Consider the following 22186-nt stretch of genomic DNA (forward strand, 5'->3'; position numbering starts at 1 on the left):
CCTACTGGGCCTCAGCTGAGATGCTGCTTCCCTAAAAGAGACGTCTCTTTTACTTTAGAATCTGGAAAGGAAAGGTCAGCGCCTTTAGTGAGGAAGGGAAACTCTTTATTCAACCAGCCATCAGACTAGGAAAAAGTCCCCAGTTTCTTTCTCTACATAAGGAGACACATCTGTCTCTTGTCACTGCTCTGAGTCTTAGTCTCCAGAAGTCAAACATTTTTGGAAGACAAACAGCTAGCTTATAATTAATGCCCTCAGACATGAAATTTGAACCTACTTTGAACGTGCTTTCTCCTGCCAACAGCGACCACGCATTTGTTCCAAGCTGCTATCTGACTTAGGGTTAGAAAGTTCCCTTTAATTCCTGACAATTTGCCAACCTGCTTATCCTCAGATCATTTCAGACACAGCCTTCCCAAAAAACCCTCAAAAGTTTGCCTGAGACTGAAGCACTGTGGTTTTCCTCAATCTTCTCCCCCCTCCCAGATCCTTTAAGTGGACCATGAAAATGAAGGAGGAGAAGGCAAACTAAAAAAAAAAAAAAGAAGCCGGGTGAGCAAGGCATAGTCACCTTCTACTTCAATCCTTTGTTCCAAATTCCTGCTTTTCTCATATTTGTGTGACTGGCAAAATAAAAACAAAACAAGTGTAGGCTTTGAAGTGCCCTACTTGTAAAGTGAAGGCAACAATACTGGTAGTACCTTCACTGATAGGATGGCTATGAGTAAATGGGATGATACATATAAAATCCCTATCAGTTCTTATTATTACTAATATCACTTGTTACATGACTGGAGAAGTGGCAGAATGTAGTAGTTTTAGAATTAGGGTGACCTGGATTCAGCTTATGCCTCTGACGAGAACTATCTGTGTGCTGGTGGGCAAGGTCATTGAGAATCATAGATTGAGAACTGGGAGAGATGTTAGAAATCCTCAGGTACAGTCTTCCCACTTAAGAGAAATGGAAGTAAAATGACCTGCCTAAGGTCATACAGGTAGTAAATGAGAAACCCAGTTTGCAATTCCACTAACAATTCATTAGTGTACCTATTTTTCTCTCATTTATGCCAACGTTTGTCATTTCTAATAGGTATGAGGTGGCATCTCAGAGTTGTTTTAATTTGCTTTTTTCTAATCAATAGTAACAGAGCATTTTTTCACATGACTATAGATGGCTTTGTTTTTTTCCTTTTTCTGAAAACTGCTTGTTTATAATTATTGACCATTTATCAATTGGGGAATGGCTCTTATTTTTTTTTTATAAATTTGACTTAGCTCTATACTCAGTATATATTTGAGAAATGAGGCCTTTATCAGAAAATTTTGCTGTAGACATTTTTGATACTACTTCATTCTCTATGGTACCTTTCAGCAAAATGTAGTTCCCCTGATTATCATTTTAAATTAGGACTATTTTTGCTTTTGATTTGTCTGAAACTATGATTTCTTCTGCCTTTTTTATCAGTTCAGCTGAAGCATATTAGATTACACTACAGTCCTTTATTTTAACTCTGTGTGTGTCTCTTATAAATGGCATATTATTGGATTCTGGTTTCTAATTCAGTCTGCTATCTACTTCCTCTTTATGGGAGAGCTCATCTCATTTCCCATTCACAACTATGATTACTATGTATTTCCCTTTATCCCATTTTCTTCTGTTTCTTCCTCTCTCTCTTTTTATCCTGTCCCTCCTCAAAGGTGTATATTGCTCCTAACCAATGCCTCCTTTAATGTACCATTCATTTTATTATCTCCCCCACCCCCTTCTCTTATCACCTTCCCCTTCTATCTCTCTATTGGGTAAGATACAGTTCTATACCCTACTGAGTATGTATATATATTCTGCCCTCTTAGAACCAATTCTGATGAGAGTGAGGTTCAAGCATTGCCTCCCTTCAGATTTTCTTCTCCATTGTAAAAGTTCTTCCTTGTATACCTCTTTTATGTGAGAAAATTTCCCCTGTTCTGCCTCTCCCCGCCCCCTTCTCCTAGTACATCCCTCTTTCTTATGCCTATGTTCTTTTTGGACATCATTCCAACATAATTGACTCACACCCATGCCCTCTGTCTATGTAAACTTCTTTTAACTACCCTAATAATGATAAAATTCTTAGGAGTTACATATATCTTCTTCCCATATAAGAATATAAATAGTTTAACTTTATCAAGTTCCTTATTGATGGGGTTTAGACTGTGGGACCCCCCCTTGAACTCCCCTTGACTCTTCTCACTAGAGGAGGCATTTGCCTGAGGCCATAAGCCTTTCATTATTGCTAGGCCCAAATCTCTAGGCTAGGTTACTCTTAACCTAGTCTAGCCCTCCATTGTCTGGCTAGTTTCCACCCTTGGTCCTATCAAAGTATCTATGTCTAAATATGTTATCCTTAAACTAGCCTAGCCCTAACTGTTGTCTGTTATCTCCAGGTAGCCTTCAGCTACTTCCTGCTCTTAATCCCATTCTTTTGGTTCCTAGAGTCTGACCACCCCAGTCCCATCAAGCTCCTCCTTAGACTCCTCCTCAAAACTCTCCCTAAACCCCTCCTCCCATCACCCCAGGACCACCCTAGATCCCTCCCACACTCTTTCTGTATATAAGTTTCATCTTGCCTCCATGCAGGTGCTCAGATTCCATCTACCTCAGATGGAATCTGGCCTCCTTGTGAAAACGAGCATCACAAATGGTGAGATTTGTTAAGACAGCCCATTATGGAGAATCTGTAATAAACTTTGTTTCTCTTTGGCTGTGAGAAGGCTTGAGTCAGATTCATTCAAGCAGGACCTGGCGTGTTGGTATTTTGGGATCTTGAGCACCCCTAAAAACATTGCTCCCTAACCTCATCATAATGTTTACTTTCTTGTTTACCTTTTTTATGCTTCTTTTGAGTCTTCTGTTTGAATGTCAAATTTTCTATGCAGCTCTGGTCTTTTCATCAGAAATGCTTAAAAGTCCTCTATTTAATTAAATATCCATTTCCCCCCTGAAAGATTATACTCAGTTTTTCTGGGTAGGTTATTCTTGGTTGTAATCCTAGCTCCTTTGCCTTCAGGAATATCATGTTCCAAGCCCTCTGCTCCTTTAACATGGAAGCCACTAAATCTTGTGTGATCCTAACTGTGGCTCCATAATATCTGAATTGTTTCTTTATAGCTACTTTCAATATTTTCTCCTTGAACTGGGAGCCCTAGAATTTGGCTATAATATTCCTGGGAGTTTTCATTTAGGGATCTCTTTCAGGAGTGGATTCTTTCAATTTCTATTTTACTTTTTAGATCTAAGATCTCAGGTAGCTTTCCCTTATAATTTTTTGAAATATAATGTCTAGACTTTCAGGTAGTCCAATAATTCTTAAATTATCTCTCATTGTTCTAACTTCCAGGTCAGTTGTTTTTCTGATGAGATATTTCACCTTTTCTCCTATTTTTCCCCCATTCTTTTGATTTTGTTTTATTGTTTCTTGATGTCTTATGGAATTATTAGCTTCCAGTTGCCCAGTTCTAATGTTTAATGAATTATTTTCTTTGTTGAGATTTTGCATTTCTTTTTCCATTTGTCCAATTCTACTTCTTAAGAAATTCTTCTCTTCAGTGGATTTTTATGCCTTTTTTTTAACCATTTGGCCAATTCTGTTGTTTAAGGTGTTATTTGCTCCAATATTTTTTTTTGCTTTTTACTCAGGTGTTAATTATCTTTTATAATTTGTTTGCATCACTCTCATTTCTTCTCCCATTTTTTTTTTGTATACCACCCTTATCTGTTTAACTCTTCCAGGAATTCTTGTTGAGTTTGGCGTGAATTAGCATTTTTCTTTGAGGTTTTTTAAATCACTATTTTCCCATTATTATCTTCTGAGTATAATTATGTCTCAATCCTTCCTGCCACCATAGTAGCTTTTTATAGTCAACTTAATTCTTTGTTGTTTACTCATTTTTTTTCTAGCCTATTTCTTGACTTTGAACTTTTTGTTAAAGTTGGGATTGGGGTGTGAAGGCACTATCCCACGCTTCAGGCTTTTTTGTGCTGCTGTTTTTAGAGCTAGTTCTGGGGTCCACAAGTTTTGGGTGCTTCCAAGGTGTTATGATCCTGGCAGAGTTGTGGTCAGTGCTCTCCTGGTCTGTGCTCTGGACTTTACTTAGGAGGTCCCCTGGTCCTCTGTAGCCACAAGGGCTAGCCTTTCTCTTTGCTTTGGAACTGTGACCAGGGTCCTTGCTCCCTGTAACCAACCACCAGTGCTCCTTTCCACCCAGGACAGCTTATGGCCGATAGAACTGCCAATCAACATCAGCTCTACTCAGTGCCAGCAAATGGTTCTCTGTAATCTCTTTCTGGCCAGTTGTCCACTCCCCTTATTGTCTCTGGGCTGAGAAGCTTCTGAAGTTCCTTCTGCTGTTGCTGCTGCAGCTACTTTACTGCTGCCACATATGTGGACTCTGGACAGGTATCCACCCCAGTAACACAGACTTCTGCTGACCTCATAAGTTTCCTTAGGCCAAAAAAATATGCTTCATCTCAAGCTTTGTTGGCTCTGCTGCTCCAAAGTCTTATCTGAGGTGTTATTTTAAAGTTGTTTGGAGGGGAAAAATTGGAAAGTTCTGCCACTGGGACAAAGTCAGCCTGAGTGACCTCCATGTTGTTTTAACCTTGTTCAACCTTTTGGGTAAGGTGCTCAACTAGCCTCCAGGAGAGGGCTCCTCCCCTTAGGAATAATCTCATCTCCTGCAGTCTGCTCCCATCACCTAAAGGCTAATTCCACCTCCAAAGAATGCTTGTAATGGGGAATAGCAAAGGAGACACTAATACCACTTCCTTATTGAAAGGTCTACCAATTAGGATGATCTTATTCTCACATTTAAGTGGCTAGATGCCTTGGGGTGCCAATAAACTCCCTTTGTCTTTCTCTAGCTCATTTTACAGATGAAGAAATTGAAGCAAACAGAGTTAAGTGACTTACCCAGGGTCACACAGCTAGTAAGAGTTAGAATCCAGATTTGAACTAAGGAAGATGAATCTTCTTGACTCCAGGAGCAGCATTCTATGCTGCCTAATATTCTGTGTGTGTCTGTACACACACATATATAGACACATATGTATGTATATATACATCTATATATAGATATGTATATGTATATATACACACAAATGGTATATATGTACACACATATACAATGTTATCTATATACATCCATACACATACACATATAGAAATACTTCCTTTCTTCAGGAAAGGAATCAGAAGGCACAGTGAGCACCAGATAATATCACCAAAAATAAAATTGATTACATTTTAAGATAGAAAATGACTCATCAATGTAAGCCTCATTTCTGAATCAGCTGTTTGTATAAAGTCAATTGCTGACTTGTTTGAGCAAAGGTCAAAGTTAATAAAAAGAAAGAAAAAATGGGAAAAAATATGATATACATTTAAAACAGTTCCAAGCTGACTATTTAAATGAGTTCTTGGTGCCAAAAAATGGAAGTGGATGGAAGAAAAGACATCAATGTGGATTATAACAATTTTATACAGAAGTTTAAGCCATGAAAATTGATTGTCAGAATAAGATGAGAGGAACATAAAAGTCACCTCATCAAGCGTCAGACTTTCTTGCCAAAGAGGGAGAGAGCATAGTCAAGGGCAATAATTATTTAGAATTTAAATGCGTTTACAAGATATCATGGAACAAGAGCTTGCAAGAGGAGGAGTGTCGGTTGCTACCTCCTAAAGCCCTCAGAGACAGTGGGAAGAAAAACACGTTTGACGAAAACCTGGCGAGAGACCCAACAAACCTGCAAAGTCATCCTGAGGACATTGAAGGATGCAAATGGGAGAGTGACCAGCAGGGAAAAATGAAAAAGTCTCCAAAGATTTTTAGACCAATTGCTTTCCAATCAGTGGCAAGGGAGCTCATGCCTCTGGATGGGAACACCACACTCTTGGTCATGCTTCTTGATGAAATGGAAATAACAGTTAAGAAGACAAAGACAAGAGGCTAATTGGACTAGCCCTAGAGGAGGGCCATGCTAAAGGCAGCAGAAGATGGATGGGGTTGAGGGATTTGTTCTCAAGGTATCTGAAGGAAAGAGAGTTACCGAAAGTGTGGATCAGATTTCAGACCTTATAATTACAAAAAAAAAAAAAAAAAAGGCAACAGAGAGAACATCAATAAATTACTGACCCATTTGTCCACTTTCATATATGTGAATATATGTGAAATTCACATGTGTATACATACAAATACACACACGCCTATATACATATGTGCATATTTGTACATTCATATGTAAAAATAATTTTTATGAGAATAATTTATATGCATATTGAGGTCGTTAGATATTCATATATGTGAAATTCACATGTGTATACATACAAATACATGCACATGCCTATATACATACATATTTGTACATCCATATGTAAAAATAATTTTTATGAGAATAATTTATATACATATTGAGATCATTCTTGATGAGGTTGTTAGAAGGAAACAGGAAGATTTTCACAAGGTCCATTTCATAGTAAACTATTTACCTTTACACATTTGAGTGAAAGATTTAGAGTATACAAGACCTTATTATGCTTATTGTTTGTGAAAAGAAAAAAATCATTTGCTTAGGAAGACCAAAACTACCTACTCAAACCACTTGGCTGTATAAATGCTGGTGGTTATTATCATTATTTTTATAATAATAGCTAGGATTTATATAGTGCTTTAAAGGTTGCTACGTGCTTTACAAATATAATCTCCTTTTATTTTTGTATTTATCAGCATTATTAAAATGTCATCTTAAACACTTTGCTCCAGCAAGGTGTCTACCATGGATGTGTCAAAATTGTACGAGAATCCTTAAAAGATATATAATGACAGAGATAACCTTATCCAGCGATCTTCTGATGGTCAATACCAAGCAAGGCATAAAATGGGGAGTTTCACGCCAGCCAAAGAAGTTCAGCTCCATCATGGAGAAGAGTCATTGCGGATGCCAAGCAGAAGCAGGATTCCTTATAGTTTGTGAACTCCACCAGAACCTCCTGTTTCCAGATGCAGTTGTGTTCCTCACCAAGTCCTGGAACAGAGTAGAAACCCCAGAAGGAATGAATTAAAAAACATTTATTAAATGAGATTCCTAATCATTCAGAATGACCCAATCATCCACACAGAAAAACTAAGCGGATGAAGAATGCCTATTGTCCAGACTATAGTATATAGTTGAAAGGGCTTCTATAGGTCTGTTCCATCAGTACACACACACACACACACACACACACACACACACACACATTTATACCCTCAACCCTGTTTGCCTTGGTTTCCTTATTTACAAAAAAAAATGAGCTGGAGAAGGAAATGGCAAGCCACTCCAATCTTTGCAGAGAAAACCCCAGTTGGACCACGATGAGTGGGACATGACTGAAACGACTGAACAACATCAACACACATCCCAAAATGTAATGCCACACGGGATATAGGGTGTCCCAAAAGTCGAAGTGCAGTTTTAAGTTTTTAGAGCTGCCCTAAGATATTTTGGAACTCTCTGTACCTCAGATATTTCAAAAGCTCCCTGATTTCATCAGTGTGGGTGTTGCTATATTAGGAAGGCAGAATTTATGATTTCAAAGAGAATCTCATATGTGCCTAAAAGGTCCGGAACCGCAGGATATAAGTAATTCTCTAGGCAGAAGGCAGGAGAACTAAAGCATGTATTTACACTCCACAGTAACAAGCCCACAAACCAGCGTCCCCATTTTGATATTTTCATCAAAAGCTTCCAGGCCCAATAAGTCCGCCTTACAAGGGTAACCTGGAGGCCACAGAGAAGTGAGATGGTATAAGGCAAAATTGTATACATGCTTCCCCTCTACGGTAAGAAGATTACCCACTGGCCTCCAGTCAGCTCTGCTACCGGCATCTCAGCTTCGGCTGTAGGCGTCTCTGGCTCCAACTGGAAAAGGAAGAGAGGATCTTCAAGCTGTCCTCTCCCCTCTTATAGAGTTTTTGACATCATCAAGTGCCGCCTGAACGACCATGGCCCATTGGTTCTTGACTTGGCCCCTCCCCCTAGCGTAGACCAGGTTAACACACCTCCCCTCAGCCAGCCCCATGACTCATCACACAGGAAGTTCTCTGATTCCTGGCATGGTCGCTGGGCTTCCTGCCCCGGAAGAGCAAGCCCCAGTGTCCAGGGAAGCTCAATGAGGTAAGCTGAGTCATTCAAAGAAAACAAAGTCCATTCTGGTTACAGTTGCTTCCACAAATGCCAATCACATTCCCTTTATACCTGAGTAAACAGTACCTTAATAGTCTTGTTAGTTTCTGGTGGAAGGATATGGGCAGGCAGTTCACTAAATAGCTTCCCCTCCAGTCTCTATAACACATCTGTCTGGGAGAGTACTAACTCATAACAGATAAATGGTGGAGTAAATTGGGCAGCCTTGTAGCTATAACAACTAATAATAACGATTTATTGCTATCAAAGGTTTTCGAAGGGCATTATTCATCTTAATAATCATTATTATCATTTAACTCCACAATGATTCCGGCAGGTAGGTGCTTGCTATCATTATCCCTATTTTACAGATGAAGAAACTGAGGCAGACAGTGGTTAAGTGATATGCCCAGGCTCACACAGCAATTGCGTAAGTGCCTGAGGCAGGATTTCAAGGCTGGTGTTCCTGAGTCCAAGTCTAGCCCTCTCTCTGCTGCCGGCCGCCCTCCCCACCCCCTGCTGCTTAATACCGCCCCTCCTGCCTGGGCTTGGATTCTAAGCTTTGGCAGCTTGCTGCGACCTGAGGGGGCTTCTTTTGCACAGATACAGCCTCCAAGCCTTCAGGAGGTACAATCTCCACTCCGCTATGAGGAACTGGACACGAGACATCCTGTTTAAAGGATTCACATGATTCCGATTCTTCCTGCATTTACTTCTCATTTTACAGAAGTCAGGCCACGGCATTGACCTCTGAACTGCATACCGCACAAAATTAAAACGGTCCCTTCCGGCCCAGCCAGACTTTCTTTAGCAGCATGCTGGAGTGCTAAATGTATTGCTTTACACTTCCTTCTCAGATTAACCAATTCAGACTCACCGGGCTAGAGGGGAACGCGAACTCAGCGCTGCGGGTGTGGGTAAATGACTTCAGCTTCCTTAGAATCTGTCCCAATAATTAAGAGGAGGGCTCTGGATGATCTTGGCTTTTCAAAGCGAGAGTTAAAAGAGAGGGAGTCTCTAAAAGAGTTACTCTCCAAGCTTCGGTGGAAACGGCGCATTTTGTTTGAGTTCCAATTTCAAGCTGCATCTGGAAATGAACAACGGTGGAAAGCCTGGGGGATGAAGAAGGCTCCTGCTTATCTGCTGTCACAGCCCAGAGGGTCTTAAGCGGCTGCAGGAGACGAAGGAATGCCTTTGAACATAGGCAAAGATGTGGCGGCGAGAAATGAGAGTAGAGAGCCCAAGTGAGAGGGACCAGGCAGAAAAGCTGTACAAGATAAACTCAGTTTGAGGGACACAATCAGAGGACATTTAGTGTAGGGACACCCCCAGCGTTTCTGGAAGCATTACTGTCTCAAAGCATAGTACAGCCATGTAAATGCTGGGTGTCTCCAAAAGCCTCAGGACTTGATGCTGTCCTGAGACTTTGGGGGACCCCCTGCATTTATCTGTGTGTATATTGTATCCTCTCAGTAGAAGGTAAGCTCCTTGAGGGCAGGAATCATGTGTTTTTGTCTGTTTATCTCTAGGATCTGGCACAGAGTAGGTGTATGTTTGAATGGAATGGCATGGCATTTTAGAATTATAGAACTTGTGCATTTGACAAGGAATGAAGGAAGAAAGGAGGGAAGGAGGGAGGAAATAAAGGAGGGAAAACAGTTCCTACTTTCAAGGGGTCTCATATTTAATGGAGGAGATGACACATGGAGCATGTCCCAAAAGTTGTAGTGCAGTTTTGAACTTTAATAAATTTAAAATTTTGGGGGACTTTGGGGACACTTGCATGAGGTTTTAGCTGCAAGTAAAATGAGAAGGACCCAAGGTCTTAGGCAGGGATAGGGAACCCTCAGGTCACACTTGAGGACTTAGAGGGCTAATGTAACCTTGAGGCCACAGGTTCCCCACCCCTGGTCTTAGGTTTCACCCCAAACTGAGGTGAAGTGGACAAATGTTCAACACCTTTGTACTTGTTCCTGTGCTACGAATCAAGATGGTACCAAACTTGGACAATTATTTTTTTTTCTTTTTTTTCAGTTTTCATTCAGATGTTTGGCTTTATACAGACAGCATACCGTGGACCCACGTGGACAAAGTCAAGTGAAGATTTAAAGTAATTACAACTATAGAATCAGGGAATATTAGAATGGCATGAAAACTTTGACACCATCTGGTCCAACCCCCTTATTTTACAGATAAAACTGAGGCCCGGAGAGATGCGATGACTTCCCCAAGGTTTCCAGTTGGGGGATGGTGAAGACTAGGACCCAGGTCTGAATGATGCTTAGTGTTGGAGATTCTCCATGATCTGGCTGCCTCCTGCTTTTCTAGGCTTTTATACATTTTTATATTATTAGTCTTCCTCTTCACTCACTTGCTGTTCCAGTCAACCTGACCTGCCAGCTGTTCCCCCAGACATGACACCGCATCTGCCCACCTGTCTTTGCACGAGCCATCTCCCAAGCCCAAGATATTCTCCTTCTTCATCTCTGCCTCTTAGAGTCTTTAGCTTCCTTTGGAATGCAGCTCCGGTGCCACTCGAAGGGCTCTGACAAAGGTATAGTCGGTCACTTCCTGGATTCTGGATCCAGTGCCTTCCTGAATGTAGCTTAAGATCACATCAGCTTTGGGGAGGGGGCTGCTGCATCACTTGTATTTATTTTGTACCTACCAATAAAGGGACATCTGGTCCTCCTAGATTAGATTGTAAACTCCTTGGGAGAAGGAACTATCTTTGCCTTTGTCTTTGTATTAGCAATATTTAGCTCAGTGCCCAACATACAGTAGGTGCTTAATAAATGCCTTTTGATTGAATTACATGGAATTTGAAGTTCACCAGAGCCCCTAGATCTTTTCCTCATCAACTGTAGTCCAGCCATGTTTTTCTCTGGTTTTGCTTAGGCAATTGACTTGTCCAGGTACTGGGGATTTGGGGTAGTATACACCAATTCAGAGGAATTTATAGGAAATAGAATGGAGAACAGGCGATTGGAAGTGTATGTGGTGTGTGGGGCAATCTAAGGTATTGACTGGATCTTGAAGAACTGTAAGGTCTGCTTAGGCAAGGGAAAAGTGAGGGAAAGTGGAAAGCATAGTGTGATGCTGGGACCCTTTGACCCACCAATACCATCAATAGGCCTCAAAGAAGAGGAAGAGTTCCCATAGGTACATAAAGTTTGAAAGACTTAAATCTGCTCATTGTAATAATTAGTTGTATTCCAGAGAGATGATGATGAACGCTACCTACCAGAGAGATGACAGACCTATGGTGGACCTATGGACAGACTGATGCACACATTTTCAGACATGGACAATATAGGAATTTGTTTTGCTTGCTTGTACTTATTGATTGCAAATTTGATTTTTTAAGTGTTTTTTCTTTTTTTTTTTAAGATTAATTTATTTATTTTTAGTTTTCAACATCCATTTCCACAAGATTTTGAGTTACAAATTTTGTCTCCATCTCTTCCCTCCCCCCACCCCCAAGATGGCAAGTATTCTGATTGCCCTTTTCCCCAGTCTGCCCTCCCATCTATCACCCCACCCCCCCTCTTTCTTTTCTTTTTTTCCAGTGGTGGTGGGAAATCAAAGCTTGATAATTGAAATTTTTTAAATGTATTAAAGATAAATGAAAAAAATAGTCATGATACTGGGAAATTACAAAGTAGAATCAGGGAATAAGCAGATTGATTTGGCTGGAATCAAGTGTATGAGAACTGGAGCCAAAGGCTATTAATAAATTGGAGACACTGTGGGATGGTGGGTGGGGAGGTGGTTCGTCATGGCCAGGGAAGTACCTGTGAAATAGGAAGCAAAGCGTAGGAAAAGTGTAAATAGGGAACACCAGGGCATTTTCTTACTTAACATTTTAATAAGTGATCTGGTAAGGGAAGTTCTTCACTTGGAGATCTCTGCACTAAGGAAGTCACATGTCCATAGCACCTTCTACAAGCGAGCACTGGGCTATGTGCTTTACAAATACCATCTCATTTGATCCTCACAACACTCCTTCAGGGTTGGTTCTATTATTATCCCCATTTTACAGTTGAGGAAACCAAGGAAGATGGAGGTTAAGGGGTTGCCAGCTAGTGTCTAAGGCTGGATTTGAGCTCAGGTCTTCCTGAATCTAGGTCCAGCACTCTATCCAAGCTGTTGAAAGATAATAGGATTTAGAATGGAAGGGGCTTCAAGACTGCCTAATTCTCACCCCACCCCCATTTTGAAGATGAGGATAAAGAGGCCTAGACAGCTGAGATCCTTGACCAGGGACGGTATGGTTCATATGGAGACTAAGGTCCCTTGACTTTCAATCCTGCGCATTTTCTCCTACACTCCAGTGCCTACCTGGGAAGAGGATCTCCAAGCTGACAAATGATTCTTAGCTTTTCTAGGGATCCAGATCTCAAGAGAGAATTGTAGGACAACGTTCAGATGCTCAAGAGGGTTCAAAAGTGGCATTTTAATAAGGGCACACGCTCAGGAATGCATTGGGTGCAAATCATCCTAGCCCTATGTAGAAGAAACCAACTTCCAAACTCTCAGATACAAACCACTCAGGAAGAGGGGCTCCCCTGTGGACAACCCCTTCACAAAGAGTCTGAACTACAATTCAGTTGAAATGTTTTTCCCATTCCCTTTTCTTGAATTGTAAAGGTAAATTCCCACATCCTGGTGAAGATTAGAAATTCAGCATTCAGAAATCAAATACAAGCAAAGATTGTCTGTAGAAAAAGTATTTTTTAAAATTAGCTTTTGAGATAAAAAAATGATAAACATCTATGATATAATCAATTCATTTACCCTCTAGTATACTAATGCCATTTAGGAAGTCCCGTGTGATTACACATTGAAATCTAGCCATAGGAAAATGCCTATTATCTTGTACATAGAAAGTGTCTATTATCTTTAAAAAGCTACACAGATATATAAAGATAACACTAATCTCTTTAAATCCTGGGAAATTCAAGGTGAAAGAGGTAAAATCTTTCAGTAATAGTTTTCCATATTCATCAAAATGGAATTATGTCAATGCTTGGATGAACATATCAACATTTTGCTATTTTCCTTGTCATTATCATTCTAGCCACAAAGCAGAGCTTCAGCTACTAAGGAAAGAGAGGTGTTTTTTTGACCCTCAATCATTCAACTTCTCTGTTTACATGGACCTAATGCCAAGTAACCGATTAAGCCTTAACCTTATTTTCTGGTGTAGTCCTGATGTTGCCTATACTCCTTTGTTCAAAAAGCCTTAGTGGCATGCTGTTTTCTCTAGGATAAATTAAAAACCACCCAGCCTAGCATTTGGGGCTTTCCACAATTATCGTAACCTACTTTTCCAGTCTTATTTATTTTCATTCCCCTTTATACACTCTGTTTTTGGCCAGACTATTTTGGCCAAACTAGCTGTTCCTTGAACTAGATACTCCATCTCATACCTCAATACATTTCTTCAAACCATCCCGCATACCTCAAATGGACTTCTTCCATTCCTTGGCCTCTTAGAAAGAATCCCTACTTTCCTTCAAAGCTTAACTCAAATACCACCTCATAAATGACACCCATCCTAATCTTCCTGAATGTTGAGCCCTTCACTCGCAGATCTTCCGTGATCACCAATGCCACGCTGCCTCTTGGCATGCTTACTGGGGACATGTGATGCCCATTGCATCATGTTCTTCCCCACAGAGCATTCTGAAATAGAGCATTTTACTCCTTTTTTCTCTTTTCAACTTTCCCAACTAAGTATTACTCATCTTTTTCAAAATTGAAAATTCTGTCTTTGCTATTCCCTAGTGGCCTATAAAGTTGTTTGTTTTCTTTCCATTTATTTAGTCTCTTTGAAAGGGCACTCCATTTTTGGGCATCGCTACTTAGCATGCTACTAGCTCTTTGCATTTCCAAAGCATTTGACCATTTTTGGTTAATGAATGAATGAATTCTCGTATGGTTCTCTAGGGTAGACCAGCAGTCTTTATAGATGAACCTAATAAGGCATAGATAATCAGGTAGTAAACATTTGCTAAATGCCAACTATGTGCTATGCACTATGCTAAGTAAGTGCCAGATAGGTTAATTGACTTGTCCACTAGTCACACTGTAGCTATATCTACACAAGCATGTAGAGTTAACTCACTTATCTGAATTTTTAAGGAAATTACTCCTTCCCCACCTTGCCAAATATATGGATAAAAAAAGTTTTGCTTCACAAGGACCTTAGAGACTATCCAGTTTAAACCTCTCATTTATTATTTTTTTTTTAGGGAAATAAAGTCTTTTATTTCCAGCTTTTGGCTTTTTAAACACAAATCAGAAGCATAGGGACTAGAGAACTTAGAAAGGTCCTTTCCTGACTCTAGCCATTGGGTTTCTTGAGTTTTATACTCAAGAGATGTAGAGCATAATAACAAACAATTTTTTTTGAAATTCCCTATACTTCCTCTTCTTGTTTTTATCATTTTAAAATGTCTATCTCTGCCCCTCCCCCTGGCTGAATCTCATGGGTCCTAAGTAGCAGTGGGCAGGGTTTCAACCCTGGTCCTCTGATGTTAAAGCCAATACCTTGTTCACTACCCCAAATGGCATCTATTTCTCTCTGTTCCCCCTGATGTCTTTTATATCGGGCATTATGCCACATCCACGGACACACAAGCTTTTCAATCTGTTTTTTTTTAATCAATATTCTTGGATCCATTTTACAATTCATTCTTGATAAGAAGTGGTTTGACCTTTTAACGTTTCTAATAGTGAGATATGGCTAACCCATGATGGCTGTGGTTTGGTTGAAAATACTCGTCAGCTTGGGGGAGGTGGAAAATCACTCACTGCTTGCCTTCCCCAGAATAGCTAAGGAATAAGCCCAAGAAGCAACATTCTTCTTGACTTGGTATTTTGAGCTATATTTCCTGTTACTTTTAATTGGTGCTAAGAAACGGACCGCCCTAGATAATTTTTACTAATGGCTTAGCTACAAAATGTTAGCTTCCCAAATCTTTCTTGTCAGATGGCAAGTCCAGAATAACCACACTGAATGAACTGCTTACAAAGGACAATACACACACACCAGCAGAATTTATTTTAAAAAGAAGCTGTGTTATTCTGTACCCTTAGAATCTGAGGAAAAAACTCCTGTAAATGGGAATGCGAGCTTGTCGTTATTAAATTTAAAAACTGAGCAATACTTCCAAAAAACTGCCTTTCTCTGGGGAGGAATTTACAGATGGGGCATTTATTAATTTAGCTATAGCAAAGTTTAGAGAAATTGGAAGAGAGATTGTCTCATGACTTGGCAGATATTGACAGTACTGCTGCACATGATTTTTCTTTGAATGTAGCTTTAAAGATATTTTCCTGAAATCATTTCCTCGATTTAAAACAAAAGTAATTAGCAGCAATAACAGTTTCCATTTCAAACTACCCCTTTAGAAATACCCCTCAGGTTAAGTTTTTGCTTGTGGAATTTCCCCTGGGAAATCTAGGTTATGTGGAAATATTTATAAGGTATCTCACGATTGAATTAGACTCAACTAGAGCTCTGCAATAAAAAAATTAAATGTATATAAGATGTCCATAAAGATAAATCCAAATTTTTGAAACTGCCCAGTCCCACTGTGACGCAATGCAAAATTATTTGGAGAATTTTTGAGAATCATATCGGGAGAAAGTTGCTTCTGATATAGTTGTCTAACATGTCCTGGCAGAATAAAGTGGTTTGCCCCAATGCAGGGATCACAGGCCCGGGGTCCTACCTTCCCACCCAAAAGGCATTTTCAGGTCCTAAGGTATTTTTGACCGGTATTTTAAAAAGACCTTTTAAATTTCTTTGAAAGTTGATGATTTTGGTCAATTAGTCATGTCCAACTCTTTGTGACTCCATTTGGGGTTTTCTTGGCAAAGACACTGGGGTGGTTTGTCATTTCCTTTTCCAGGTCACTTCACAAATGACAAAACAGAGGCAAACAGGGTTAAGCAAGTTGCCCAAGGTCATACAACTAGTAAGTATCTGAGGCTGGATTTGAACTCAGGTCTTCCTGATTCCAGGTCCAGAGCTCTACCCACTGAAACATCTGGCTGCCTCATATTATGACATACTAAATGAATTTTATACTGGTATGAAAAATGAATTGTGTGGGTTGGACTGCAGTGAACAGATAAGAAAAAGAGTACTGCCAGGGAAGGAAAAATGGGGGCAACACATAGATAAAAATGATGATCACTGGTGGAGAAATCTTCATTTTACCTTTGGGTGACAGCAATGGAAAGGGAACCCTGGGATCCAGCAGCAATGGGAAAACGATGGGAATGTTTTGAATAGATTATGATCTTAAAGAATGACACCATGGGACAGCTAGGTGGCGCAGTGAGTACAGCACCGGCCCTGGAGTCAGGAGGACCTGGTTCAAATCCAGCCTCAGACACTTGACTCACTTACTAGTTGTGTGACCTTGGGCCAGTCACTTAACTGCAATTGCCCTGCCTCCCTCCTCCAAAAAACAAAAACAAAGAAAAGAATGACACCATTTGGGGGCTTCATGTCCTCCCCCACCCCTCGGGCCTGGCATGACGTCTTACTCATAGCACTGAACTGAGAGAACTTTGCCCAGAGGACCTTGGGGAGTTACCCCAGGCTATTGGGTGGGAATCTCCATTTCATCATTCATGTTGCTTTGACTTTGAATCTTCTCTTTCTCTCTAGTTCTACCACCTCTCCCCTCACTGCCCTCAGAAGTTTCCTGACTATGTCTACTATCAAAACTGCCATCTGTGTATAGTACTGCCTGTATACCTGTTCCTGCAACATGGAACTTGGCCACAGCAGCATCTCTCCTTCATGTAAGAGATCAGGACGATAATCTAGTGATTCATTTTACTGCTTGCGTTTTATTTAAATGCTTATCACAGAATGGAAATCATTTTTAAAAAAAGAGAACAAAGAAAAATAAGTGGAAGGTCAAAATAAGTATATAACATGAATTGTAGACTTCATACTTCTGTAATCTCTTCACATATGTGTGTGTGTATATATGTACATGTATATACGTACATACATTCACACGTGTATATATGTGTATATGTATAGATGGTGTTAGGAACTTCCATCAGGATTGCATTTCTCCATAATTTGATTTAGGAAACAAGCACTGGCTGTTGTTATTGTTGCTGGGTCATTTCAGTCATGACTTACTCTTTGTGACCCCATTTGGGGATTTCTTAGCAAAGGCACTGGAGGGGTTTGCCATTTCTTTCTCCAGCTCATTTTACAGATGAAGAAACTGAGGCAAAATGGGTTAAGTGATTTGCCCAGGATCACATAGCTAGTAAGTGTCTGAGGTCAGATTTGAGCTAGAAAAGATAAATCTTGGGAGCCAAGATGGCGGCTGGAAAAAAGGGACTTGCTTAAGCTCTCCTCCAAATCCCTCCAAACACCTATAAAAATGGCTCTGAACAAATTCTAGAGCTATAGAACCCATGAAATAAGAGATGGAAGCAGGTGTCCAGCCCAGGACAGCCTGGATGGTCACTGGGAAGGGTCTATTGCACCATACTGGGAGCCGAGTGTAGCCCAGCATGAGCTACGCCGGGAATGACCAGACCTGGAATAGATCAGGTGGAGCAGGCCTTAGGGCCATGAATCACTGAGCTGTAGCAGTTACCAGACTTCTCAACCCACAAACGCCAAAGACAATTTAGCAGGTCAGTGGGAAAACTGCTATATCTGGGTGAGAGAAGTATGTGGTCCGGCCGTAGCCCTAGGGGCGGCAGCAGCAGCAGGAAGCTCCTGGGGCTGCTTCCAGAGCTCCAGTAGAAGCTGCATCCAGCCCCAGGCCTACTGGGTAGGAGGAATTAAGCAGCAGATCAGAGCAGGAGTTCAAGGAGTGCTTTGCTGGCCCAGAGGCAGGGTTCTCTTGCTTTGCCCTGCTTGGATCTGGGTCATGGTCCTGGTTGGCAGTTCTTGGGGGAGGAGGAGTGCTGCTGTGGCAGAGCTTGCTGTGTAGAAGTAGTTCTGAAAGTAGCAGTGCAAGACCCCTGAAGCTTAGGACAAAGCAGTCTCCACTCTGAAGGTAGTCACACCCTGACAAAAAGCTCAAGGGTCAAGTAGTTGGGGAATATGAGCAAGCATCGTAAAAAGACACAGACTCAGACTATAGAATCTTTTTTGGTGACAAAGAAGATCAAAACATACAGCCAGAAGAAATCAACAAAGTCAGCAAGCCCACGTTGAAAGCCTCCAAGAAAAATGTGAATTGGTCTCAGGCCATGGAAGAGGCTCAAAAAGGATTTGGAAAAGCAAGTAAGAGAAGTAGAGGAAAAATTGGGTTGAGAAATGAGAGTGATGCAAGAAAATCATGAAAAACAAGTCAATGACTTGCTAAAGGAGATCAAAAAAAAAAATACCAAAGAAAATAACACCTTAAAAAATAGACTAACTCAAATGGCAAAAGAGCTCCAAAAAGCCAACGAGGAGAAGAATGCCTTGAAAGGCAGAATTAGCCAAGTGGAAAAGGAGGTCCAAAAGACCACTGAAGAAAATACTATCTTAAAAATTAGAATGGAGCAAGTGGAAACTAGTGACTTTACAAGAAATCAAAAAATTATAAAACAGAACCAAAAGAATGAAAAAAATGGAAGACAATGTGAAATATCTCTTTGGAAAAACCACTGACCTGGAGAATAGATCCAGGAGAGATAATTTAAAAATTATTGGACCACCTGAAAGCCATGATCAAAAAAAGAGCCTAGGTATCATCTTTCAAGAAATTATCAAGGAAAACTACCCTGATATTCTAGAATCAAAGGGTAAAATAGAAATTGAATCTACTGATTGCCTCTTGAAAGAGATCCCCAAAAGAAAACTCCTAAGAATATTGTAGCCAAATTCCAGAGTTTCCAGGTCAAGGGGAAAATATTGCAAGCTGCCAGAAAGAAACAATTTGAGTACTGTGGAAACACAATCAGGATAACACAAGATCTAGCAGCTTCTACATTAAGGGATCAAAGGGCTTGGAATATGATATTCTGGAGGTCAAAGGAGTTAGGATTAAAACCAAGAACCACCACCCAGCAAAACTAAGTATAATGCTCCAAGGCAAAATATGGATTTTCAATAAAATAGAGGACTTTCAAGCTTTCTCAGTGAAAAGGCCAGAGCTCAAGAGAAAATCTGACTTTCAAATACAAGAATCAAGAGAAGCATGAAAAGGTAAACAGGAAAGAGACATCATAAGGGACTTACTAAAGTTGGACTGTTTTCTTTACATTACTACATGGAAAAATGATATTTGTAATTCATGAGACCTTTCTCAGTATTAGGGTAGTTGAAGGGAATATACATATATGTAGACAGAGGGCACAGGGTGAGTTGAATATGAAGGGATGATATCTAAAAAAAAATAAAATTAAGGGGTGTGAGAGAGGAATATATTGGGAGAAGAAAGGGAGAGATAGAATGGAGGTAAATTATCTCATATAAAAGTGGCAAGAAAAGGCAGTTCTATTGGAAGGGAAGAGGGGGCAGGTGAAAGGGAATGAGTGAATCTTGCTCTCATCAGATTTGACTTAAGGAGGAGATAACATACACACTCAATTGGCTATCTTACCCTCCAGGAAAGTAGGAGGAAGGGGATAAGAGAGGGGGGATGATAGAAGGGAGGGCAGATTGGGGGAGGAGGTAATCAAAAGCAAACACTTTTGAAAAGGGACAGGGTCAAGGGAGAAAATTGAATAAAGGGGGACAGGATAGGATGGAGGGAAATATAGTTAGTCTTTCACAAAGTGACTGTTATGGAAGTGTTTTGCATAATGATATATGTGTGGCCTATGTTGAATTGCTTGCCTTCTTAAGGAGGGTAGGTGGGGAGGGAAGAAGGGAGAGAATTTGGAACTCAAAGTTCTAAAAAAAAATGCTCAAAAAAAAAACCTGTTTTTACATGCTACTGGGAAATAAGATATACAAGCAATGGGGTATAGAAATCTATCTTGTCCTAGGAGAAAGTAAGGGGAAAGGAGATGGGGCAGGGAGTGGGGTGACAGAAGGGAGGGCAGATTGGGGAAAGGAGCAATCAGAATATATGCTATCATCGGGTGGGGGGAGGGTGGAAATGGGTAGAAAATTTGTAACTCAAAATCTTGTGGACATCAACGTTGAAAACTAAAAAATATTAAATAATAAAACAATAAAAATTTTAAAAATATTTAAAAAAATAAAAATAAGTCTTCCTGACTCCTGTCTGGACCTCTATCTACTGCCCTACCTAGCTTCTCCACCAGTGCCCTGGACTAAGGTGATAAATGCCTATGATCCTGTTAGGGTTAGTAAACTAGCAAAAAACGGCTGCTATCCTAAGAGAATTTGAAAATACTAATTTTAATATATATCTATTGAGCACCTACTATATCCCAGACACAGACAAAAATGAAAGTCTTTGCTGTTTAGGAGGTTTCTGGCCAATAATCTCATACCCATGTTCTCGTGTACCTGTAACTGGGATACTATGCCAATCACAGTCAATAGGATCAGTTCCTGGGGTGGACAATAATCCTGGTATTAGAGGATGAAAAAAATATGAGTTTTTGATCATCGTCACTGAACCAGTATGAGGTGAGCGCTAAGGAAACTGGAGCCCAACAGCTGGCTCTCTACTCAGTACAAGTCCTTGAAGAATCATAGTTTGATGGGAGGAAGGTCAAAGGGCTCATGGAAGAGGACCTCTCTAGTTTGGTTAGATCACTAGAGCCAAGACAGAGTAACAAGAGGCATGGAGCATGGTCTGATCTGCCATCCAAGATGGGTTCTACAGTTCATGGGTAGATATTCCCCAACTGGTTTTAAGTTAATGTGTGCTTGTGACAGACTTTTGTATTTAGCGTTTCTTTTTCACGGAGAAAGTAAATGACTGTCCTCTAACTGATTCACACTGTATACTAAGTAACTTTCCATTGTCCTCTTGAGAAGGCCTCAGTCCAAGTAGCCATCAAAGTCATTGGAGGAGTTTTCTGGGGATCCTTATGACAAATAGTTACTCATTTAAGGTTTTCTGCTTTGCTTTACTCCTATTTAAAAAACAAAACATATTCTTTTGTAATACAAGGACATGCTTGAAAGAGGGCACACAGTTTCAGCATAATGACTCATAGGTATAAGAAAAAGATTTTCTGAGTTTCCTGGGCCTTTGAGTTGGGCCCAGTGAGAATATCCCCCAAAGCGTATTTTGATGCCAGAGGAGTCTTTGACATAAGGTTTATATACATACGTATCAACTTAGTTGGAATCCATTTAAAGTGACAGGAGAAATGTTCATCTGAGAAAATTTTGCAGGCAGCCATTTTATTTCAGGATGGTACCTGAACTACAAAAGGAACAGAATTTCAACTTTAGAGGAGTCTTGGGTTGCGGTGCAACAAGTTATGGAGTGAGAGGACCCAGTTCTTCCACTTTCCTGACCCAGTCAACTCCAATGGCTCCTTGTTGCTTCCAGAATCAAACGTGACACCTGGCCCCCTCTTACCTTTCCAGTCTTCTCATACCTTATCTCCCTTTAATCCAATAACATCAGCTTCCTTGCTGTTCTTCACACAAGACACTTCACTCTACCTGGCTCTGGGAATTACATTAGCTGCACCCCATTCCCGGAACTCTATCTTTCCTCATCTTGACCTCCTGGCTTCCCTGGCTTCTTTCCAGTCCCAGCTAAAGTCTCACGTTCTTCAAGAAGGCTTTCCTGGTCCTCCTTAACCTTAGTGACTTTCCTTGCAGATTAGCTCCAATTTACCCTGAACTGTGGATAATGTAGTGGTTTGTATGTTGTATTTCAAGCAGGACTGTTTTCTGGCCTTTCTCTGTATCTCCAGAACTTGGCACAGTGCCTGGCATATAGTAGGAGCTTAATTTTTGTTGACTTGCCTTGAAAAAAAGAGGGGTTTGGATTAAATTATCTCTAGGCTTCCTTCCAGCTCTGTTCCAGGCTCTATGATCTTTTATTAGTGAACCAAAAT

General features: G+C 40.4%; 1 protein-coding gene across 1 annotated transcript in view; it reads right to left on the reverse strand.

The window, feature by feature from the left end:
* Positions 1-6319: 6319 nt before the first annotated feature.
* The window catches only part of ARL14 (ADP ribosylation factor like GTPase 14), a 28259-nt gene continuing 12392 nt past the window's right edge, over positions 6320-22186 (reverse strand). Inside the window, exon 2 of the mRNA XM_036753167.1 lies at positions 6320-7060. Coding sequence (XP_036609062.1) covers positions 7051-7060 — 10 coding nt within the window. The 3' untranslated portion in view covers positions 6320-7050. The remainder of the gene's footprint in view (positions 7061-22186) is intronic.

The sequence above is a fragment of the Trichosurus vulpecula genome, chromosome 4, assembly GCF_011100635.1.
Source record: "Trichosurus vulpecula isolate mTriVul1 chromosome 4, mTriVul1.pri, whole genome shotgun sequence".
NCBI lineage: Eukaryota > Metazoa > Chordata > Mammalia > Diprotodontia > Phalangeridae > Trichosurus > Trichosurus vulpecula.